General features: G+C 46.4%; 1 protein-coding gene across 1 annotated transcript; it reads right to left on the bottom strand.

Annotated features, from left to right (window-relative positions):
• Positions 1 to 10484: 10484 nt before the first annotated feature.
• Positions 10485 to 17489, bottom strand: Anne (polyamine-transporting ATPase anne boleyn). The gene is made up of 11 exons (XM_076326544.1): positions 17354 to 17489; positions 16992 to 17079; positions 16690 to 16917; positions 16476 to 16609; positions 16242 to 16398; positions 15953 to 16157; positions 15539 to 15877; positions 14505 to 15456; positions 13914 to 14433; positions 13647 to 13828; positions 10485 to 13562 (listed from the first exon to the last, which is right to left on the bottom strand). The coding sequence occupies exons 1-11, from the start codon at positions 17475 to 17477 to the stop codon at positions 12136 to 12138; spliced, it is 4356 nt and encodes a 1451-aa protein (XP_076182659.1). The 5' UTR covers positions 17478 to 17489; the 3' UTR covers positions 10485 to 12135.
• Positions 17490 to 18292: the final 803 nt, after the last annotated feature.

Below are 18292 nucleotides of genomic sequence, written 5' to 3'. Positions count from 1 at the left end.
GTTAGGTCTGGGTTAGGTCTGGGTTAGGTCTGGGTTAGGTCTGGGTTAGGTCCGGGGTCATGTGGCGCCGCTGAGGGGTCCGGTGGCGTCGCTGAAGGGTCCGGGTTGGTTCCGGGGTTCGGTCGGAGTCAGGACTGGATTACGTCTGAGATAGATCTGCGTTAGGTCTGGGTTAGTTCTGGGTTAGGTCTGGGGTTCTGGGTTATGTCTGGGTTAGGTCCGGGGTCATGTGGTGCCGCTGAGGGGTCCGGTAGCGTGGCTGAGGGGTCCGGGTGAGTTGCGGGGTTCGGTCGGGTTCAGGACTGAGTTATGTCTGAGTTAGATCTGCGTTAGGTCTGGGTTAGGTCTGGGTTAGGTCTGGGTTAGGTCTGGGTTAGGTCTGGGTTAGGTCTGGGTTAGGTCTGGGTTAGGTCTGGGTTAGGTCCGGGGTCATGTGGTGCCGCTGAGGGGTCCGGTAGCGTTGCTGAGGGGTCCGGGTGAGTTGCGGGGTTCGGTCGGGTTCAGGACTGAGTTATGTCTGAGTTAGATCTGCGTTAGGTCTGGGTTAGGTCTGGGTTAGGTCTGGGTTAGGTCTAGGTTAGTTCCGGGGACATATGGCGCCGCTGAGGGGTCCGGTGGCGTCGCTGAAGGGTCCGGGTTGATTCCGGGGTTCGGTCGTAGTCAGGACTGGATTACGTCTGAGATAGATCTGCGTTAGGTCTGGGGTTCTGGGTTAGGTCTGGGTTATGTCCGGGGTCATGTGGTGCCGCTGAGGGGTCCGGTAGCGTGGCTGAGGGGTCCGGGTGAGTTCCGGGGTTCGGTCGGGTTCAGGACTGAGTTATGTCTGAGTTAGGTCTGAGTTAGGTCTGCGTTAGGTCTGGGTTAGTTCTGGGTTAGGTCTGGGTTAGGTCTGAGTTAGGTCTGGGTTAGTTCTGGGTTAGGTCTGGGTTTGGTCAGGGTTAGATCTGGGGTTCTGGGTTAGGACCGAGGCCGTGTGGCGGCGCTGAGGGATCCGGTAGTGTCGTTGAGGTCTCCGGGTTACTTCCGGGGTTCGGTCCGGGGTTAGGTCTGGGTTAGTTCTGTGTTAGGTCTGGGTTATGTCTGAGTTAGGTCTGGGTTAGTTCTGGGTTAGGTCTGGGTTAGGTCTGAGTTAGGTCTGGGGTTCTGGGTTAGGACCGAGGCCCTGTGGCGGCGCTGAGGGGTCCGGTGGTGTCGCTGAGGTCTCCGTGTTACTTCCGGGGTTCGGTCCGGGGTCAGGACTGGGTTACTTCTGAGTTAGATCTGCGTCAGGTCTGGGTTAGTTCTGGGTTAGGTCTGGGTTAGGTCCGAGGTTCTGTGGTGGCGCTGGGGGCCCCTGTGGCGGTGATGAGGAGTTTGTGGTTGCGTTGAGGGTTCCGGGTTAGTTCCGGTGTTAGGTCCGGGGTCAGGACTGCGTTAAGTCTACGTTTGGTCTGGGTTAGGTCTAGGTTAGGTCCGGGGTCATGTGGTGCCGCTGAGGGGTCCGGTGGCGTGGCTGAGGGGTCCGGGTGAGTTCCGGGGTTCGGTCGCGGTCAGAACTGAGGTATGTCTGAATTACATCTGCGTTAGGTCTGGGTTAGTTCTGGGTTAGGTCTGGGTTAGGTCTGAGTTAGGTCTGGGTTAGATCTGGGTTAGGTCTGGGTTTGGTCAGGGTTAGGTCTGGGGTTCTGGGTTAGAACCGAGGTCGTGTGGCGGCGCTGAAGGGTCCGGTGGTATCGCTGAGGTCTCCGGGTTACTTCCGAGGTTCGGTCCGGGGTCAGGACTGGGTTAGGTCTGAGTTAGATCTGCGTTAGGTCTGGGTTAGTTCTGGGTTAGGTCTGGGTTGGGTCCGGGGTTCTGTGGTGGCGCTGGGGGCCCCTGTGGCGGCGATGAGGAGTTTGTGGTGGCGCTGATGTCTCCGGGTTACTTCCGGGGTTCGGTCCGGGGTCAGGACTGGGTTACGTCTGAGTTAGATCTGCGTTAGGTCTGGGTTAGGTCCGGGGTTCTGTGGTGGCGCTGGGGGCCCCTACGGCGGCGATGAGGAGTTTGTGGTGGCGCTGAGGGTTCCGGGTTAGTTCCGGTGTTAGGTCCAGGGTCAGGAATGGGTTAAGTCTGCGTTTGGTCTGGGTTAGGTCTGGGTTAGGTCTGGGTTAGGTCTGGGTTAGGTCTGGGTTAGGTCTGGGTTAGGTCCGGGGTCATGTGGCGCCGCTGAGGGGTCCGGTGGCGTCGCTGAAGGGTCTGGGTTGGTTCCGGGGTTCGGTCGGAGTCAGGACTGGATTACGTCTGAGATAGATCTGCGTTAGGTCTGGGTTAGTTCTGGGTTAGGTCTGGGGTTCTGGGTTATGTCTGGGTTAGGTCCGGGGTCATGTGGTGCCGCTGAGGGGTCCGGTAGCGTGGCTGAGGGGTCCGGGTGAGTTGCGGGGTTCGGTCGGGTTCAGGACTGAGTTATGTCTGAGTTAGATCTGCGTTAGGTCTGGGTTAGGTCTGGGTTAGGTCTGGGTTAGGTCTGGATTAGGTCTGGGTTAGGTCTGGGTTAGGTCTGGGTTAGGTCCGGGGTCATGTGGTGCCGCTGAGGGGTCCGGTCGCGTTGCTGAGGGGTCCGGGTGAGTTGCGGGGTTCGGTCGGGTTCAGGACTGAGTTATGTCTGAGTTAGATCTGCGTTAGGTCTGGGTTAGGTCTGGGTTAGGTCTGGGTTAGGTCTAGGTTAGTTCCGGGGACATATGGCGCCGCTGAGGGGTCCGGTGGCGTCGCTGAAGGGTCCGGGTTGATTCCGGGGTTCGGTCGTAGTCAGGACTGGATTACGTCTGAGATAGATCTGCGTTAGGTCTGGGGTTCTGGGTTAGGTCTGGGTTATGTCCGGGGTCATGTGGTGCCGCTGAGGGGTCCGGTAGCGTGGCTGAGGGGTCCGGGTGAGTTCCGGGGTTCGGTCGGGTTCAGGACTGAGTTATGTCTGAGTTAGGTCTGAGTTAGGTCTGCGTTAGGTCTGGGTTAGTTCTGGGTTAGGTCTGGGTTAGGTCTGAGTTAGGTCTGGGTTAGTTCTGGGTTAGGTCTGGGTTTGGTCAGGGTTAGATCTGGGGTTCTGGGTTAGGACCGAGGCCGTGTGGCGGCGCTGAGGGATCCGGTAGTGTCGTTGAGGTCTCCGGGTTACTTCCGGGGTTCGGTCCGGGGTTAGGTCTGGGTTAGTTCTGTGTTAGGTCTGGGTTATGTCTGAGTTAGGTCTGGGTTAGTTCTGGGTTAGGTCTGGGTTAGGTCTGAGTTAGGTCTGGGGTTCTGGGTTAGGACCGAGGCCCTGTGGCGGCGCTGAGGGGTCCGGTGGTGTCGCTGAGGTCTCCGTGTTACTTCCGGGGTTCGGTCCGGGGTCAGGACTGGGTTACTTCTGAGTTAGATCTGCGTCAGGTCTGGGTTAGTTCTGGGTTAGGTCTGGGTTAGGTCCGAGGTTCTGTGGTGGCGCTGGGGGCCCCTGTGGCGGTGATGAGGAGTTTGTGGTTGCGTTGAGGGTTCCGGGTTAGTTCCGGTGTTAGGTCCGGGGTCAGGACTGTGTTAAGTCTACGTTTGGTCTGGGTTAGGTCTAGGTTAGGTCCGGGGTCATGTGGTGCCGCTGAGGGGTCCGGTGGCGTGGCTGAGGGGGTCCGGGTGAGTTCCGGGGTTCGGTCGCGGTCAGAACTGAGGTATGTCTGAATTACATCTGCGTTAGGTCTGGGTTAGTTCTGGGTTAGGTCTGGGTTAGGTCTGAGTTAGGTCTGGGTTAGATCTGGGTTAGGTCTGGGTTTGGTCAGGGTTAGGTCTGGGGTTCTGGGTTAGAACCGAGGCCGTGTGGCGGCGCTGAAGGGTCCGGTGGTATCGCTGAGGTCTCCGGGTTACTTCCGAGGTTCGGTCCGGGGTCAGGACTGGGTTAGGTCTGAGTTAGATCTGCGTTAGGTCTGGGTTAGTTCTGGGTTAGGTCTGGGTTGGGTCCGGGGTTCTGTGGTGGCGCTGGGGGCCCCTGTGGCGGCGATGAGGAGTTTGTGGTGGCGCTGATGTCTCCGGGTTACTTCCGGGGTTCGGTCCGGGGTCAGGACTGGGTTACGTCTGAGTTAGATCTGCGTTAGGTCTGGGTTAGTTCTGGGTTAGGTCTGGGTTTGGTCTGGGTTATTTCTGGGTTAGGTCTGGGTTAGGTCTGGGTTAGGTGTGGGTTAGATCTGGGTTAGGTCTGGGTATGGTCAGGGTTAGGTCTGGGTTAGGTCTGGGTTTCTGGGTTAGGACCGAGGCCGTGTGGCGGCGCTGAAGGGTCCGGTGGTGTCGCTGAGGTCTCCGGGTTACTTCCGGGGTTCGGTCCGGGGTCAGGACTGGGTTACGTCTGAGTTAGATCTGCGTTAGTTCTGGGTTAGGTCTGGGTTAGGTCCGGGGTTCTGTGGTGGCGCTGGGGGCCCCTGTGGCGGCGATGAGGAGTTTGTGGTGGCGCTAATGGTTCCGGGTTAGTTCCGGTGTTAGGTCCGGGGTCAGGACTGGGTTAAGTCTGCGTTTGGTCTGGGTTAGGTCTAGGTTAGGTCCGGGGTCATGTGGCGCCGCTGAGGGGTCCGGTGGCGTCGCTGAAGGGTCCGGGTTGGTTCCGGGGTTCGGTCGGAGTCAGGACTGGATTACGTCTGAGAAAGATCTGCGTTAGGTCTGGGTTAGTTCTGGGTTAGGTCTGGGATTCTGGGTTAGGTCTGGGTTAGGTCCGGGGTCATGTGGTGTCGCTGAGAGGTCCGGTAGCGTGGCTGAGGGGTCCGGGTGAGTTCCGGGGTTCGGTCGGGGTCAGGACTGAGGTATGTCTGAGTTAGATCTGCGTTAGGTCTGGGTTAGGTTTGGGTTAGGTCTGGGTTAGGTCTGGGTTAGGTCTGGGTTAGGTCTAGGTTAGGTCCGGGGTCATGTCGCGCCGCTGAGGGGTCCGGTGGCGTCGCTGAAGTGTCCGGGTTGGTTCCGGGGTTTCGGTCGGTGTCAGGACTGGATTACGTCTGAGATAGATCTGCGTTAGGTCTGGGTTAGTTCTGGGTTAGGTCTGCGGTTATGGGTTATGTCTGAGTTAGATCTGGGTTAGTTCCGGGGTCATGTGGTGCCGCTGAGGATTCCGGTGGCGTGGCTGAGGGGTCCGGGTGAGTTCCGGGGTTCGGTCGGGGTCAGGACTAAGTTATGTCTGAGTTATATCTGCGTTAGGTATGGGTTAGTTCTGGGTTAGGTCTGGGTTTGGTCAGGGTTAGATCTGGGGTTCTGGGTTAGGACCGAGGCCGTGTGGTGGCGCTGTGGGGTCCGGTGGTGTCGCTGAGGTCTCCGGGTTACTTCCGGGGTTCGGTCCGGGGACAGGACTGGGTTACGTCTGAGTTAGATCTGCGTTAGGTCTGGGTTAGTTCTGGGTTAGGTCTGGGTTAGGTCTGGGTTAGGTCTGGGTTGGGTCTGGGTTAGTTCTGGGGTTCTGGGTTAAGACCGAGGCCCTGTGGCGGCGCTGAGGGGTCCGGTGGTGTCGCTGAGGTCTCCGGGTTACTTCCGGGGTTCGGTCCGGGGTCAGGACTGGGTTACGTCTGAGTTAGATCTGCGTTAGGTCTGGGTTAGGTCTGGTTTAGGTCTGGGTTAGGTCTGGGTTAGGTCCAGATAAACCATTCCCGATAAACTTGAAGATTTTGCCGTACATGGTGCCACCCATGCTTTTCTTTTTAATTAAATTTACAACCCATTATGTTATATTTCAATATTGCTTCTGCATAGAATTGGGTATCACAAATTAATAGATGATGTGTATTGTTCTCAGTGTTATAGAAAAATTTTAATTTTATTATCTACATCCAATACATGGGCTACCATCTCCTGTATCTACATCTAGCGCTTCGCTGACGAATTACTTCCCGACAAACTTGAAGATTTTTCCGTAGATGGGGCAACCCATTCTTTTCTTTTTAGTTAAATTTTCACACCATTAAATTATATTTGAATTTTGCTTCTGCACAGAGTTGGGTATCGGAAATTAATAGATGATGCGTGTTGTTCTCAGTTTTATAGAAAAATTGTAATTTTACAATCTACCACCAATACATGGGCGAACATCTCCTCTCTCGCTATCTAGCCCTTCGCTAACGTATTATTTCCCGATAAACTTGAAGATTTTGCCGTAGATGGTGCCACCCTTGCTTTTCTTTTTAATTAAATTTTCACCCCATTAAATTAAATCTGAATTTTGCTTCTGGACAGAGTTGGAAATCAGAAATTAATATATAATGCGTATTGTTCTCTGTTTTATAGAAAAGTTTTAATTTTGTTATCTACATCCAATACATAGGCGAACATCTCCTGTCTCGACATCTAGTGCGTCGCTGACGAATTATTTCCCGATAAACTTGAAGATTTTTCCGTAGATGGGGCAACCCATGCTTTTCTTTTTAATTAAATTTTCACCTCATTAAATTAAATTTGAATTTTGCTACTGGACAGAGTTGGAAATCAGAAATTAATGCATAATGCGTATTGTTGTCAGTTTTATAGAAAAATTTTAATTTTATTATCTACATCCAATACATAGGCTAACATTATCTGTCGCGACATCTAGCGCTTCGCTGAAGAATTATTTCCCGATAAACTTGAAGATTTTGCCGTAGATGGGGCAACCCATGCTTTACTTTTTAGTTAAATTTTCACCCCATTAAATGATATTTGAATTTTGCTTCTGCACAGAGTTGGGTATCGGAAATTAATAGATGATGCGTATTGTTCTCAGTTCTATAGAAAAATTTTAATTTTATTATCGACATCCAATACATGGGCGAACATCTCCTCTCTCACCATCTAGCCCTTCGCTAACGTATTATTTCCCGATAAACTTGAAGATTTTGCCGTAGATGGTGCCACACATGCTTTTCTTTTTAATTAAATATTCACCCCATTAAATTACATTTGAATTTTGCTTCTGGACAGAGTTGGAAATCTGAAATTAATATATAATGCGTATTGTTCTCAGTTTTATAGAAGAATTTTAATTTTGTTATCTACATCCAATATATGGGCGAACATCTCCTGTCTCGACATCTAGCGTTTCGCTGACGAATTATTTCCCGATAAACTTGAAGATTTTGCCGTAGATGGGGCAACCCATGCTTTTCCTTTTAATTAAATTTTCACCCCATTAAGTTATATTTGAATTTTGCTTCTGCACAGAGTTGGGTATCAGAAATTAATAGATGATGCGTATTGTTCTCCGTTTTATACAAAAATTTTAATTTTATTACCCACATCCAATACATGGGCTAACATTAACTTTCGCGACATCTAGCGCATCGCTGACGAATTATTTCCCGATAAGCTTGAAGATTTTGCCGTAGATGGGGCCACCCATGCTTTTCTTTTTAGTTAAATTTTCACCCCATTAAATTATATTTGAATTTTGCTTCTGCACAGAATTGGGTATCAGAAATTATTAGACGATGCGAATTGTTCTCAGTTCTATAGAAAAATTTTAATTTTGTTATCTACATCCAATATATGGGCGAACATCTCCTGTCTCGACATCTAGCGCATCGCTGACGAATTATTTCCCGATAAGCTTGAAGATTTTGCCGTAGATGGGGCCACCCATGCTTTTCTTTTTAGTTAAATTTTCACCCCATTAAATTATATTTGAATTTTGCTTCTGCACAGAATTGGGTATCAGAAATTAATAGACGATGCGAATTGTTCTCAGTTCTATAGAAAAATTTTAATTTTATTATCTACATCCAATACATGGGCGAACATCTCCTGTCTCGACATCTAGCGTTTCGCTGACAAATTATTTCCCGATAAACTTGAACATTTTGCCGTAGATGGGGCTACCCATGCTTTTCTTTTTAGTTAAATTTTCACCCCATTAAATTATATTTGTATTTTGCTTCTGCACAGAATTGGGTATTAGAAATTAATAGATGATGCGAATTGTTCTCAGTTTTATAGAAAAATTTTAATTTTGTTATTTACATCCAATATATGGGCGAACATCTCCTGTCTCGACATCTAGCGTTTCGCTGACGAATTATTTCCCGATAAACTTGAAGATTTTGCCGTAGATGGGGCAACCCATGCTTTTCTTTTTAGTTAAATTTTCACCCCATTAAATGATATTTGAATTTTGCTTCTGCACAGAGTTGGGTATCGGAAATTAATAGATGATGCGTATTGTTCTCAGTTCTATAGAAAAATTTAAATTTTATTATCGACATCCAATACATGGGCGAACATCTCCTCTCTCACCATCTAGCCCTTCGCTAACGTATTATTTCCCGATAAACTTGAAGATTTTGCCGTAGATGGTGCCACACATGCTTTTCTTTTTAATTAAATATTCACCCCATTAAATTACATTTGAATTTTTCTTCTGGACAGAGTTGGAAATCTGAAATTAATATATAATGCGTATTGTTCTCAGTTTTATAGAAAAATTTTAATTTTGTTATCTACATCCAATATATGGGCGAACATCTCCTGTCTCGACATCTAGCGTTTCGCTGACGAATTATTTCCCGATAAACTTGAAGATTTTGCCGTAGATGGGGCAACCCATGCTTCTCTTTTTAATTAAATTTTCACCCCACTAAATTATATTTGAATTTTGCTTCTGCACAGAATTGGGTATCGGAAAGTAATAGATGATGCGTATTGTTCTCAGTTTTATAGAAAAATTTTAATTATATTATCTACATCCAATACATGGGCGAAAATCTCCTGTCGCGACATCAGGTGCATCGCTGACGAATTATTTCCCGATATACTTGAAGTTTTTGCCGTAGATGGGTCCACACATGCATTTCTTTTTTGTTAAATTTTCGCCCCATTAAATTATATTTGAATTTTGCTTCTGCACAGAATTGGGTATCAGAAATTAATAGATGATGCGAATTGTTCTCAGTTTTATAGAAAAATTTTAATTTTATTATCTACATCCAATACATGCGCGAACATCTCCTCTCCTGCCATCTACCCCTGCGCTAACGTATTATTTCCCAATAAACTTGAAGATTTTGCCGTAGATGGTGCCACCCATGCTTTTCTTTTTGATTATATTTTCACCCCATTAAATTACATTTGAATTTTGCTTCTGCACAGAGTTGGTTATCAGAAATTAATAGATGATGCGTATTGTTCTCAGTTTTATAGAAGAATTTTAATTTTATTATCTACATCCAATACATGGGCTAACATTATCTGTCTCTACATCTAGCGCTTCGCTGACGAATTATTTCCCGATAAACTTGAAGATTTTGCCGTAGATGGGGCAACCCATGCTTTTCTTTTTAGTTAAACTTTCACCCCATTAAATTATATTTGAATTTTGCTTCTGCACAGAGTTGGGTATCGGAAATTAGTAGATGATGCGTATTGTTTTCAGTTTTATAGAAAAATTTTAATTTTATTATCTACGTCCAATACATGGGCGAACATCTCCTCTCTCGCCATCTAGCCCTTCGCTAACGTATTATTTCCCGATAAACTTGAAGATTTTGCCGTAGATGGTGCCACCCATGCTTTTCTTTTTAATTAGATTTTCACCGCATTAAATTAAATTTGAATTTTGCTTCTGGACAGAGTTGGAAATCAGAAATTAATGTATAATGCGTATTGTTCTCAGTTTTATAGAAAAATTTTAATTTTATTATCTACATCCAATACATGGGCTAACATTATCTGTCGCGACATCTAGCGCTTCGCTGACGTATTATTTCTCGATAAACTTGAAGATTTTGCCGTAGATGGTGCCACCCATGCTTTTCTTTTTAATTAAATTTTCACCCCATTAAATTATGTTTGAATTTTGCTTCTGCACAGAGTTGGACATCAGAAGTTAATAGATAATGCGTATTGTGCTTATTTTTAAAGAAAAATTTTAATTTTGTTACCTACATTCCAATACACGATCTAACAGCTTCTGTTTTGCCATGTAGCAAGCTTATTTATACTACGATATTCTTAATAATTGTTTATACTATAGTCCGATGGACGGTTGTTAATAATTATGATAAATATACGTAAACAAATTCGGAAATCTATTATGGCGAACGGTTTCAGGGAATGTTTGTTTATCTGCTCGATCATTATTAACATTTACGAATGTTCCGAATATTAATGTTACAATTACTATATTATTTACATTCACATTATTTACTTATTTATCTAATTGACTCATTACAAAGGGTTAACTAGGGCATAGAACTTAATTTTGAGTGAAATTCAACGCAGAAGGTGCTTTCTAATATTCGTGTACGATATGCGGTGTAAGTCGTTACAGATATTGCATTTGGGAAATGGATGCGGCGTATGTTGAATGAGTCTACAGCTCCTGGGTCTCCATCTAGCGCTTCTCTAGCGAACTATTTCTCGACAAACTTGGACGTTTTGCCGTAGATGGTGCCACTTGTGTTTTTCGGATTATTTAAATTTCCAACAAATAAAATAATTATTGGATTTGTGTTTCTGCACATAGTTGAGAATCGAAAATTAATATATCATGGGTAGGTATAAAATTAATAACAAGGTAATATATTTAAGAGAAATTTATAATTTTTTACCCCGACAGTGTAACAAGCTTTGTACTTTTTCAGTACGAGTCTTTTAATTTTTCCCTATTCAATTACGCAACGATCGCGTGTCAACTTTGATCGATGCAAGGAGCTTCGAATATTTATAAAATTAGATTTAACACTACTTTGCTTCACCAATTTTTCTGTAATTGAAAAGCAAAAGAATGAAGGTTTTCGTTTGTTAGTTTGAACTTGAAAGACAAGTTAATTAAGGTTTCTCTGGTTCATAATTAGCCAGAGTATTATTAAACTCGAATGATCGAAAGGAAGGAATTCGGTGTTTTCGAAAAACTGTAAAATATAATTGGTTGACCGAGTATACGGCGAAAAAGATAGCCAGACGTGGGGACGAAAGAACACAAGACAAGACATTTTACATTAAAAACATACTTTGTTATTTGACAACCGCTATACCTCAACGTAAGCATAGCGTCGCAAATAGCAGAACAACGCCCTTAAGTATTTATTTCCATTGCGTATATAAGTACACATTTATCGTTATCCGTGCATAACGATAATAAGTAACCGCGACCGCGAATGTCGAGTTTCCGCGTGTCGAGTAACGATACATCCAATCTCGCGACTCGATTAAGTATGATACGTTGATAATCTAGAGCATGGTTACCAGTACCCATAATCACACCAAAAAGAATCTAAAATCCCGTTTTCGTGACGAGCATCGTTTATTTTGCACAATTCGTTTAACAAGTATCTTCGTCGTATTCGAATAACAATTACGACTCTCCGCTCCGATAGGATCGAACCATCTGGGTCCTGGTGATGGTCGCGAAAACGGGACGATGATCGGTTTCCTATAGTTCCTTAATTAGAAAATTCATTCGGATCCGCGTTTACCGGATATAACAATTCGATCACGTGGTACGCGTATATCGCGTTTCATATTAAGTGTCCCTTTCGAACCCGTTCCATAAGAGGATCCCTGAACCCTAGCGGCAGAGCGAATTAAAATTCATCGTCTAAAATAAATAAACTACCGATAATACTTTCTCGAGAGTGTGGCTCGCTCGAAATACTAATAAAAGAGGAGGACGAAGAAAGATCGGATCAAAAGGGACCCCTTTAGTCGAAGTACTGCGATGCTCGACGAGTTTCCTTCCGCCATTGGGCTGTCGTGAACGCCCCGCGGTATTCTAAATGCACCGTGCGAACGATGTTGGAGATCGTGCAGGGAAGATGTCACATCGTTCCTCGTTGTGATTGTTGTCTTCTAACTGGCGTTGAAATTTGTTGTTTCACGTGGATGTACAGGCCTATTTAGCGTGTCGCGACTGTACCGGTCTGGTTGGACGTCTCGATGGGAGTTGCTGGTGATTCGTTTAAAACGGTCGAACGGATTTTGCCCGTGACTGTCACGGGACAAGAAATGCGGTGAGAAAATAATGGAAATCTTTTGTGGTATCCTGGTCGACGGTATTCGACGATATTCGACGGTATTCGACTGTATTCGACGGTATTCGACGGATGTGACGACCGTTCTGTAGTAAACGGTAGATGATATCGCGGCATGCGACTTGTCCGTTGATCAAGGTAGCACGAATAGAGTCGCATCGATTCGTTGACCACCTTCGAAATCCACGATCGATCGGTTCTACGATGGTAGGATGTCGAGTTCGAGGACGCTTTGCGCGTTGGGAAACAATCCGTCTTCGCTTTTGTGAACCAAGATTTTCTTAAAGTCCCTCAGCTTCTCGGGCTGAAGAGCCGTGGCGGTGTTTCTGGGCAAGGTCGCTATTGGATTTGTGCTGTAGCTCTTGAACGGTTTCTCGTACCAATTGATACCGTTCTCGGACTCCGAGTTGTGTCTCCTCTTCGTCGTTAATTCTATCTTTGGCTGCTTGATCACGGGATCCCTGTCTTCGAAGCATGGAACGGTTTGCATCGATACGGTGTTCCTACGATCGTTGAAAAGGGACCTTGGGTTCAAGGTCACCTCCGTGGCCGATCCGAAATGGTTCAAGTTAGCGCAGACCGGACTGTTCATGAAACTGGTGTCCACGGGACGGCAGGGTTCCGGGACTCGTTTCTCTATCTTGATCTCGGTGACGTTTTGACGGATCAGGATGTCCGGCACAGCTTCCGGTAGAGGTTCTTGGGAGAGAGGCGGCCACTTCATGTCGCGCGCCATGTCGCGATCGATGGCGAGGAACTTTCTTCTGGACTTGTCGACGTTGTGCCAACGGTACCGTAGCTTGTTGAAGACGAGGTAATCGATGAAGAAGTACTCCGTCAGTAACGAGATGATGAAATTGGCGACACCGTAGCCGACCAAAATGAAACGGAAAGTAACGTTTTCGGGTATCACCAGCTCGAACCAGTTTGACAACCACTCGAAGGGAAGGGTCGCGAGGTAAATTGAGAAGAGACTCAAGAAAATGAACGAAGTGAGAAGACCGTAATTCGTGAATAGAGACTTTCGGTACGGATGACCCTTCGAGAACGCCACGGCTAGAATAATGTATTGCATGGAACTGATGATGAATACCGTGTAATTTTCTGTGCAACCCACGTCGTCCTTGTTTTCGAGTGCTGTGACGTTGAACGGTTTGAACCAATCCATCTGTCGGAGATGCCAAAGACTAGTGCACTGAAAAATGGCCACGATCAAGATTTGAGTCACCAGACTGAGGATCGGTGTGGTGCTGATCAAACTATTCAGAGGAGCGGTCTTGACCAATGGACCATCGTAGGCTTGGGTACGACCAAAGAAGAAGGCAAAAATTGAAATGATGAAGAGATCGATGTAAAGGAACTCTACGTCCGTTAAGTTGGACTCGATGCTGTACAGAAGCATTACCGAAATGAACTGGATGAGCGAGTAGCCTGCCATGTATTTAAAAATACCGAAAGACGTGACCAGAGCCGCGCGACCTTCTCGAATCACCGTCAACACGCAAGAGATATTAGTCTCGCGACTGGTGAAGGGTGAAGCTACCGATGATTCGGTGTCGGAGAGAGAGATTCCTGTGTGCGCCGCCTTCAGGGCTCCGCAATCGTTCGCGCCGTCGCCCACCATAGCTAAAAACATGTACGGTACGTTAAACACAACGATCCAGACGTTAGAACGCGAATCAAATCCATTGAGACTGTCGAGACACGTACCAACATAGTATCCTAAAGATTGCAATTCCTGAACAAGCTGTTGCTTCTGGTCCGGGGACATCCTTGCAAAGATTGCGCCACGAGTAGCCAGTTTAGGGATCAAATCGGGGTAATATTGTTTGATCAGTGCCCACGTTTTACCGGTCAGTGCAAAGACATATTTGTGTTTCAAGTGTTGTAAGCTGAAATTTTAATACAAAGACATTGAACGTTACCGTACACTGTTTCGTTCTACGCGTATAGAGGTTGTCTACGATGCACACTCACTCATTGGACAAATAATTGACATTGTTTTTAAACTGGTCGTTCCCGAATGAGCCACTCTCCACTGTTTCTAAGCTAGCTACGCTATTCAGATCTGTCATTTCACTGAAATCGCCGTGTTCCATCGGCGAGACTGGCGACGATTGACTGTTGCTCTTCGTGAAGTAGATCTGTGGTTTCATTTGGTTTTGTTGGGTCGCTGACACTGCAATGACAGGTGTGCCCGGCTTTACAATGTCGCAGTCTCTGGCGACTGACAGCGCGGTCAACATGTTGTCTCCAGTGACCATGACCGTTTTAATACAGGCAGTGTTTAAAGCACTAATTACTGGCGTTGTCTCTGGTTTCAGTCTGTTCTCCATGATCACGAATGCCAAGAAAGTCAAATCGGATTCAGCGGACTCACGACTCAGTCGTTGGACTTTGGCGTAAGGAAGACGATTTAAGGATTTGTGTGCAAGAGCGATTACACGATAGCCGTCCGAGGTATAATCTTGTAGTATGGTTCCAAAATCTGGCGGAACTGTAAAAGGAATGCGATTAGTCGTGAATCGATCGTAAAATTAGCCGATAAATACTCGTCGATCCACTTACTGGACTCTGCTTTCGAGAGGCTCAATATCATTTCTGGACTGCCTTTACAGTAGAGATCGTAATGATTAGCACCCAATGTTCTTGTGATCACGCTCATTCTTTGAAGGGTAGACGTAAACGGAAACAGTCGTACGATTCCAATTTCTAAACCCTGTTCCCCCAATTCCGTCGTGGAGCCAGCCAACGCGCCGTCGAGGTTATTCAAAGATATATTGTCCACCACATCGGAAGACATAGAGTTTTGTCGACTGAGCGAGAGTCTTATATCATTGGGCAACTTTTTCAGCAATTTGGAACCCTTCGGTGGTCGCACCACTGTCGGGAAAAGCATTGAAAACTTGGACGTATCGGATACTTCGGGTTCTTCCAGGGTCCAACCAGTAGACTCGAACATTTTTAAGTCGAGTGGATCTCCTACCAGTTGATTATCTATTATAGTGATTCCGTGGCATGTTACCATACCGATGAGGACGTCGTTCAGAGGCAAGGACGTGATATCTTTCACAGGTAATTGGAACTTTTTATCGAGACCGGGAACCACCCCCCACATATCGAGGCCGTCTTCGGTCAGCGTCCCAGTTTTGTCGAAGCAAATGCAATCGATCGATCCCGATACATTGATCGTCCTTGGACTCGTACAATAAATCTTATTCCTCTCTAATCTACGCTGAGCTACTAGACGACCAACGGTCATGGCCGCTGGTAGCGCTGGTGGTACCACGATCGTGATCAAATCCAAAGCTTCCAAAGCGATGGTATTACTTTGTACACCTTTCATGACTTTCGTCACGACAGTATAAATCACACCGACACTGGCTATTCCAGCCAACAGAATAACAAATTTGTACGAATCTTGTTCGAACTTGAAGTCTACAGGTGGTGGATACATAATGGACCTCACTAGGCCACCTTTACTCGTGTTGAATCCTGTCCTGACGACTACAGCCAAGACCTGCAATTAAACGATTACTTGAGCACAAAGCCCCGAAGCCCTGTAAACGTTGGCTAACGAAAACAAAGAAATCCTAATTCACCTTTTCCGAGCCGTAATATCTTGTTTGAATAACTCGGGTACCACAGAAGAGCGTGTGTCTTGCGTGTTCCTTGGTATCGTATGTAATATCGTTGGACGAAGGGATAGGTGTCTTCGTAACGGGAACTGATTCTCCGGTGAGCATGGACTCGTTCAGAATACAGTTTCCGGTTAGAAGCACTGCGTCGCATGGCATCAGACAACCGTGAGATGGAATAACTAAAATGTCACCGGGAACCAGACGTTCGGTAGGCACGGTTGTCGTTTGTCCTGTCGCGCGATCTCTCATCACCGTCGCCACGTCGGAAGAGTGAACGGTGGACAGTAGATTTTGCTGATTCTGTAAACGAATCCTTCGAGAATTAATCTAGCCTTTATGAAGCGCGATACAAGAAACGAACGAATAACAACGTACCCGACGTGTTTGGAAGACTGCCATAATTATACCGATGCTGGACATAGTCAAGATGACTATAGCGTAGTAGTAGTAATTGTCGGCAACCCAGAGGAAAAAGCTAAACAGTTGGAAGACGTAGAACGGATTAAGGACTTCGAGGCAAAGTAGCGTCAAGATACTTTTCACTGGAATCACGATCTCGTTGTTTCCGTAAACGCAGCGCCTACGCGAACAAAGATTCGTCGTTATTATTTTACACCTCGCGTAGATTAATCGGATTAAGAGATACATTGTTAGGGTAATGTACCTCATGTGCTGTTCTTGGTAATTCAGTCCCTGCATCTGATGCAACGTTGAAGTTAACACGCCGACGTCCAAACCTCGAAGCTTCAGAAACTCGGATCTTTCAGAATCCCAAATGTAAGTTAACTTCTTGCAATGGAAAAGAACGATAGATGGAACCTCTGCGCGAAAAATACAATTATTAAGAATAATAGAGAAAAGTAATTGTTAATATTGTTTCCAAGTCTTAAATCCTTACGTTTGAATTGTCCACCGGTTAAGTGCAGCGAGACTGTTGGGTACTCTTCCTTAACTTCTTTGATGGTTATCATACTTCCATTCTCCACCCAAGGTTCGTTATCCATCAACGACTCTCCACCAAAGGGTTTGTTCCTTTGAATATTCATAGACAATTTATTCACGCGGTTATTTATGGATTGCCCTATTTTACAAAAACCGTAAAGGTTACTAACAACACATCCTGAGCAGCCAAAGTTTCCAATTTCTTCACGTAATAGCTCGTGTGTTTTCCTTGAAACTTCTCCACGAGCAAGACGGTATCCGCGTTTTCCAATCGACATCTGGAATGAGTGGCTATTAACATCAGACGCGGTACCCAGTGAAAGACCAGTCTCAAAAGGCCTGCGGTGGCGATGATTAGGAACCAGGTAATTGCGGTTAAAAGTTTGTTTCTCTTGAAGCTGAAAAATGGCAGTCACGTGAGTCACTTACGTCGTCGCATATCGTTCATCGTTGCGCCATAATGATTACCTACCCATAGATCTCCATCTGATCTTCTTCGCCCGGATTGATGTAATCGACGCCATTTTTCAAACGGAGAATGCCCGTGTTTCCTCTGGTATCTGAAACAAGACGAGTATCGTCGCAATTTCAATGGAAACGTTATTTACGTAGCTGTATGAAAATTTGGGCGAGGAAGTAATATTGTGAATCGGTACGCAAAGAAATGAAGTTTACGCGTTCGTTATTTAAGTTTAATAAATTTCGTCGATCAATGAAATATTTGTGACGCTAGATTTAGGACGGCAAATGATGTATCATTTTGCAAAATCGTCAAGGACAGTTCCATCGAATCGTTGCCAAATAATCTTAGCGGGCGACTCTCCGAGTTCTTACCCTCCAGAAGCTCCGTTTTCTGTTCACGTTGGTGATCAGCGGCTGTATTGGTTCCGCGTGTTCCAAACACGTTGTACGCATTTCTGGCGAAGTTCAGGTTCAATTTGCTCGGTGTGGGCGGCATGATGACTATACAACGGGAAAAGAAACGAGACTCGGCACAAAATAATATTCTCTTCTCTCTTTAACCAGGTACAACCGTTTGCTGCGTCTCGCGGTTGATTGCTACTCAGCGGGGATACTATGTTTGCGATGATTAATCACGACAGCGTTATCCCTTTTGTCGTTTCTTGTCCTTCGTCCTAATTGATCCTGTTGTCGTGTCACAACTACATTTTACATCTCTATCCTTATCAACTACAAGTTATTGTCCATGGGTCACCCGTGGACCCCTGTCGTCGTCTGTTCGACGATTAATCGGAACAGGAACAACAGCAGCAGCAGCAGCAGCAGCAGCAGGAGCAGCAGCAGCAGCAGCAGCAACAACAACAACAACAACAACAACAACAACGCAAAGTTCGTCAACTGACTCGAGAGGGAGATTGAGGAGGATTGGAGCACTCGTGACAAGAGAGAAAGAGAGATAACGGGAATCTACCCGAGACCAAGGAACGATTCAGGCTCGGTTCCTTTAGGAATAATGCAGGACGAGGTGATCGCTTCTCTAGGCAATAACCCCGTCTGCTACCGACACCGATTCCCCGCCATTTTTCGGTCCGTCTTCAAAGTCCTCGATGTAGATCTCGACGATGCGTTTTCTTGCATTTGGCCGGCATGGAGGATCAGCGGTTCGGGCTACGATGTCCTATCGGAGGGTCGAGGGCCGCGGACGTTTCCACGAGAACGAAGAGATGGAGAGCGGCAGGACAACGAGGACGTTGACGATGAAACAGCAACTGATGCTATCGTTTCGGACCTGCCCCCGAGTTCCTGGATTCG

The sequence above is a fragment of the Ptiloglossa arizonensis genome, chromosome 14 (genome assembly GCF_051014685.1).
Source record: "Ptiloglossa arizonensis isolate GNS036 chromosome 14, iyPtiAriz1_principal, whole genome shotgun sequence".
Taxonomy (NCBI): domain Eukaryota; kingdom Metazoa; phylum Arthropoda; class Insecta; order Hymenoptera; family Colletidae; genus Ptiloglossa; species Ptiloglossa arizonensis.
The sequence above is the reverse complement of the archived record's forward strand: the minus strand, read 5'-3'. Positions and strand labels throughout refer to the sequence as shown.

Bases quoted from the DNA above. Each gene is read 5' to 3' on its own strand.
- Anne (XM_076326544.1), bottom strand. From the start codon at position 17,477: ATGCCGCCCACACCGAGCAAATTGAACCTGAACTTCGCCAGAAATGCG. The intron at 13,829-13,913 runs GTGAGTGTGCAT...TTAAAATTTCAG, and splicing joins GTCAATTATTTGTCCAATGA to CTTACAACACTTGAAACACA. The intron at 13,563-13,646 runs GTACGTGTCTCG...ACATGTTTTTAG, and splicing joins ATCTTTAGGATACTATGTTG to CTATGGTGGGCGACGGCGCG.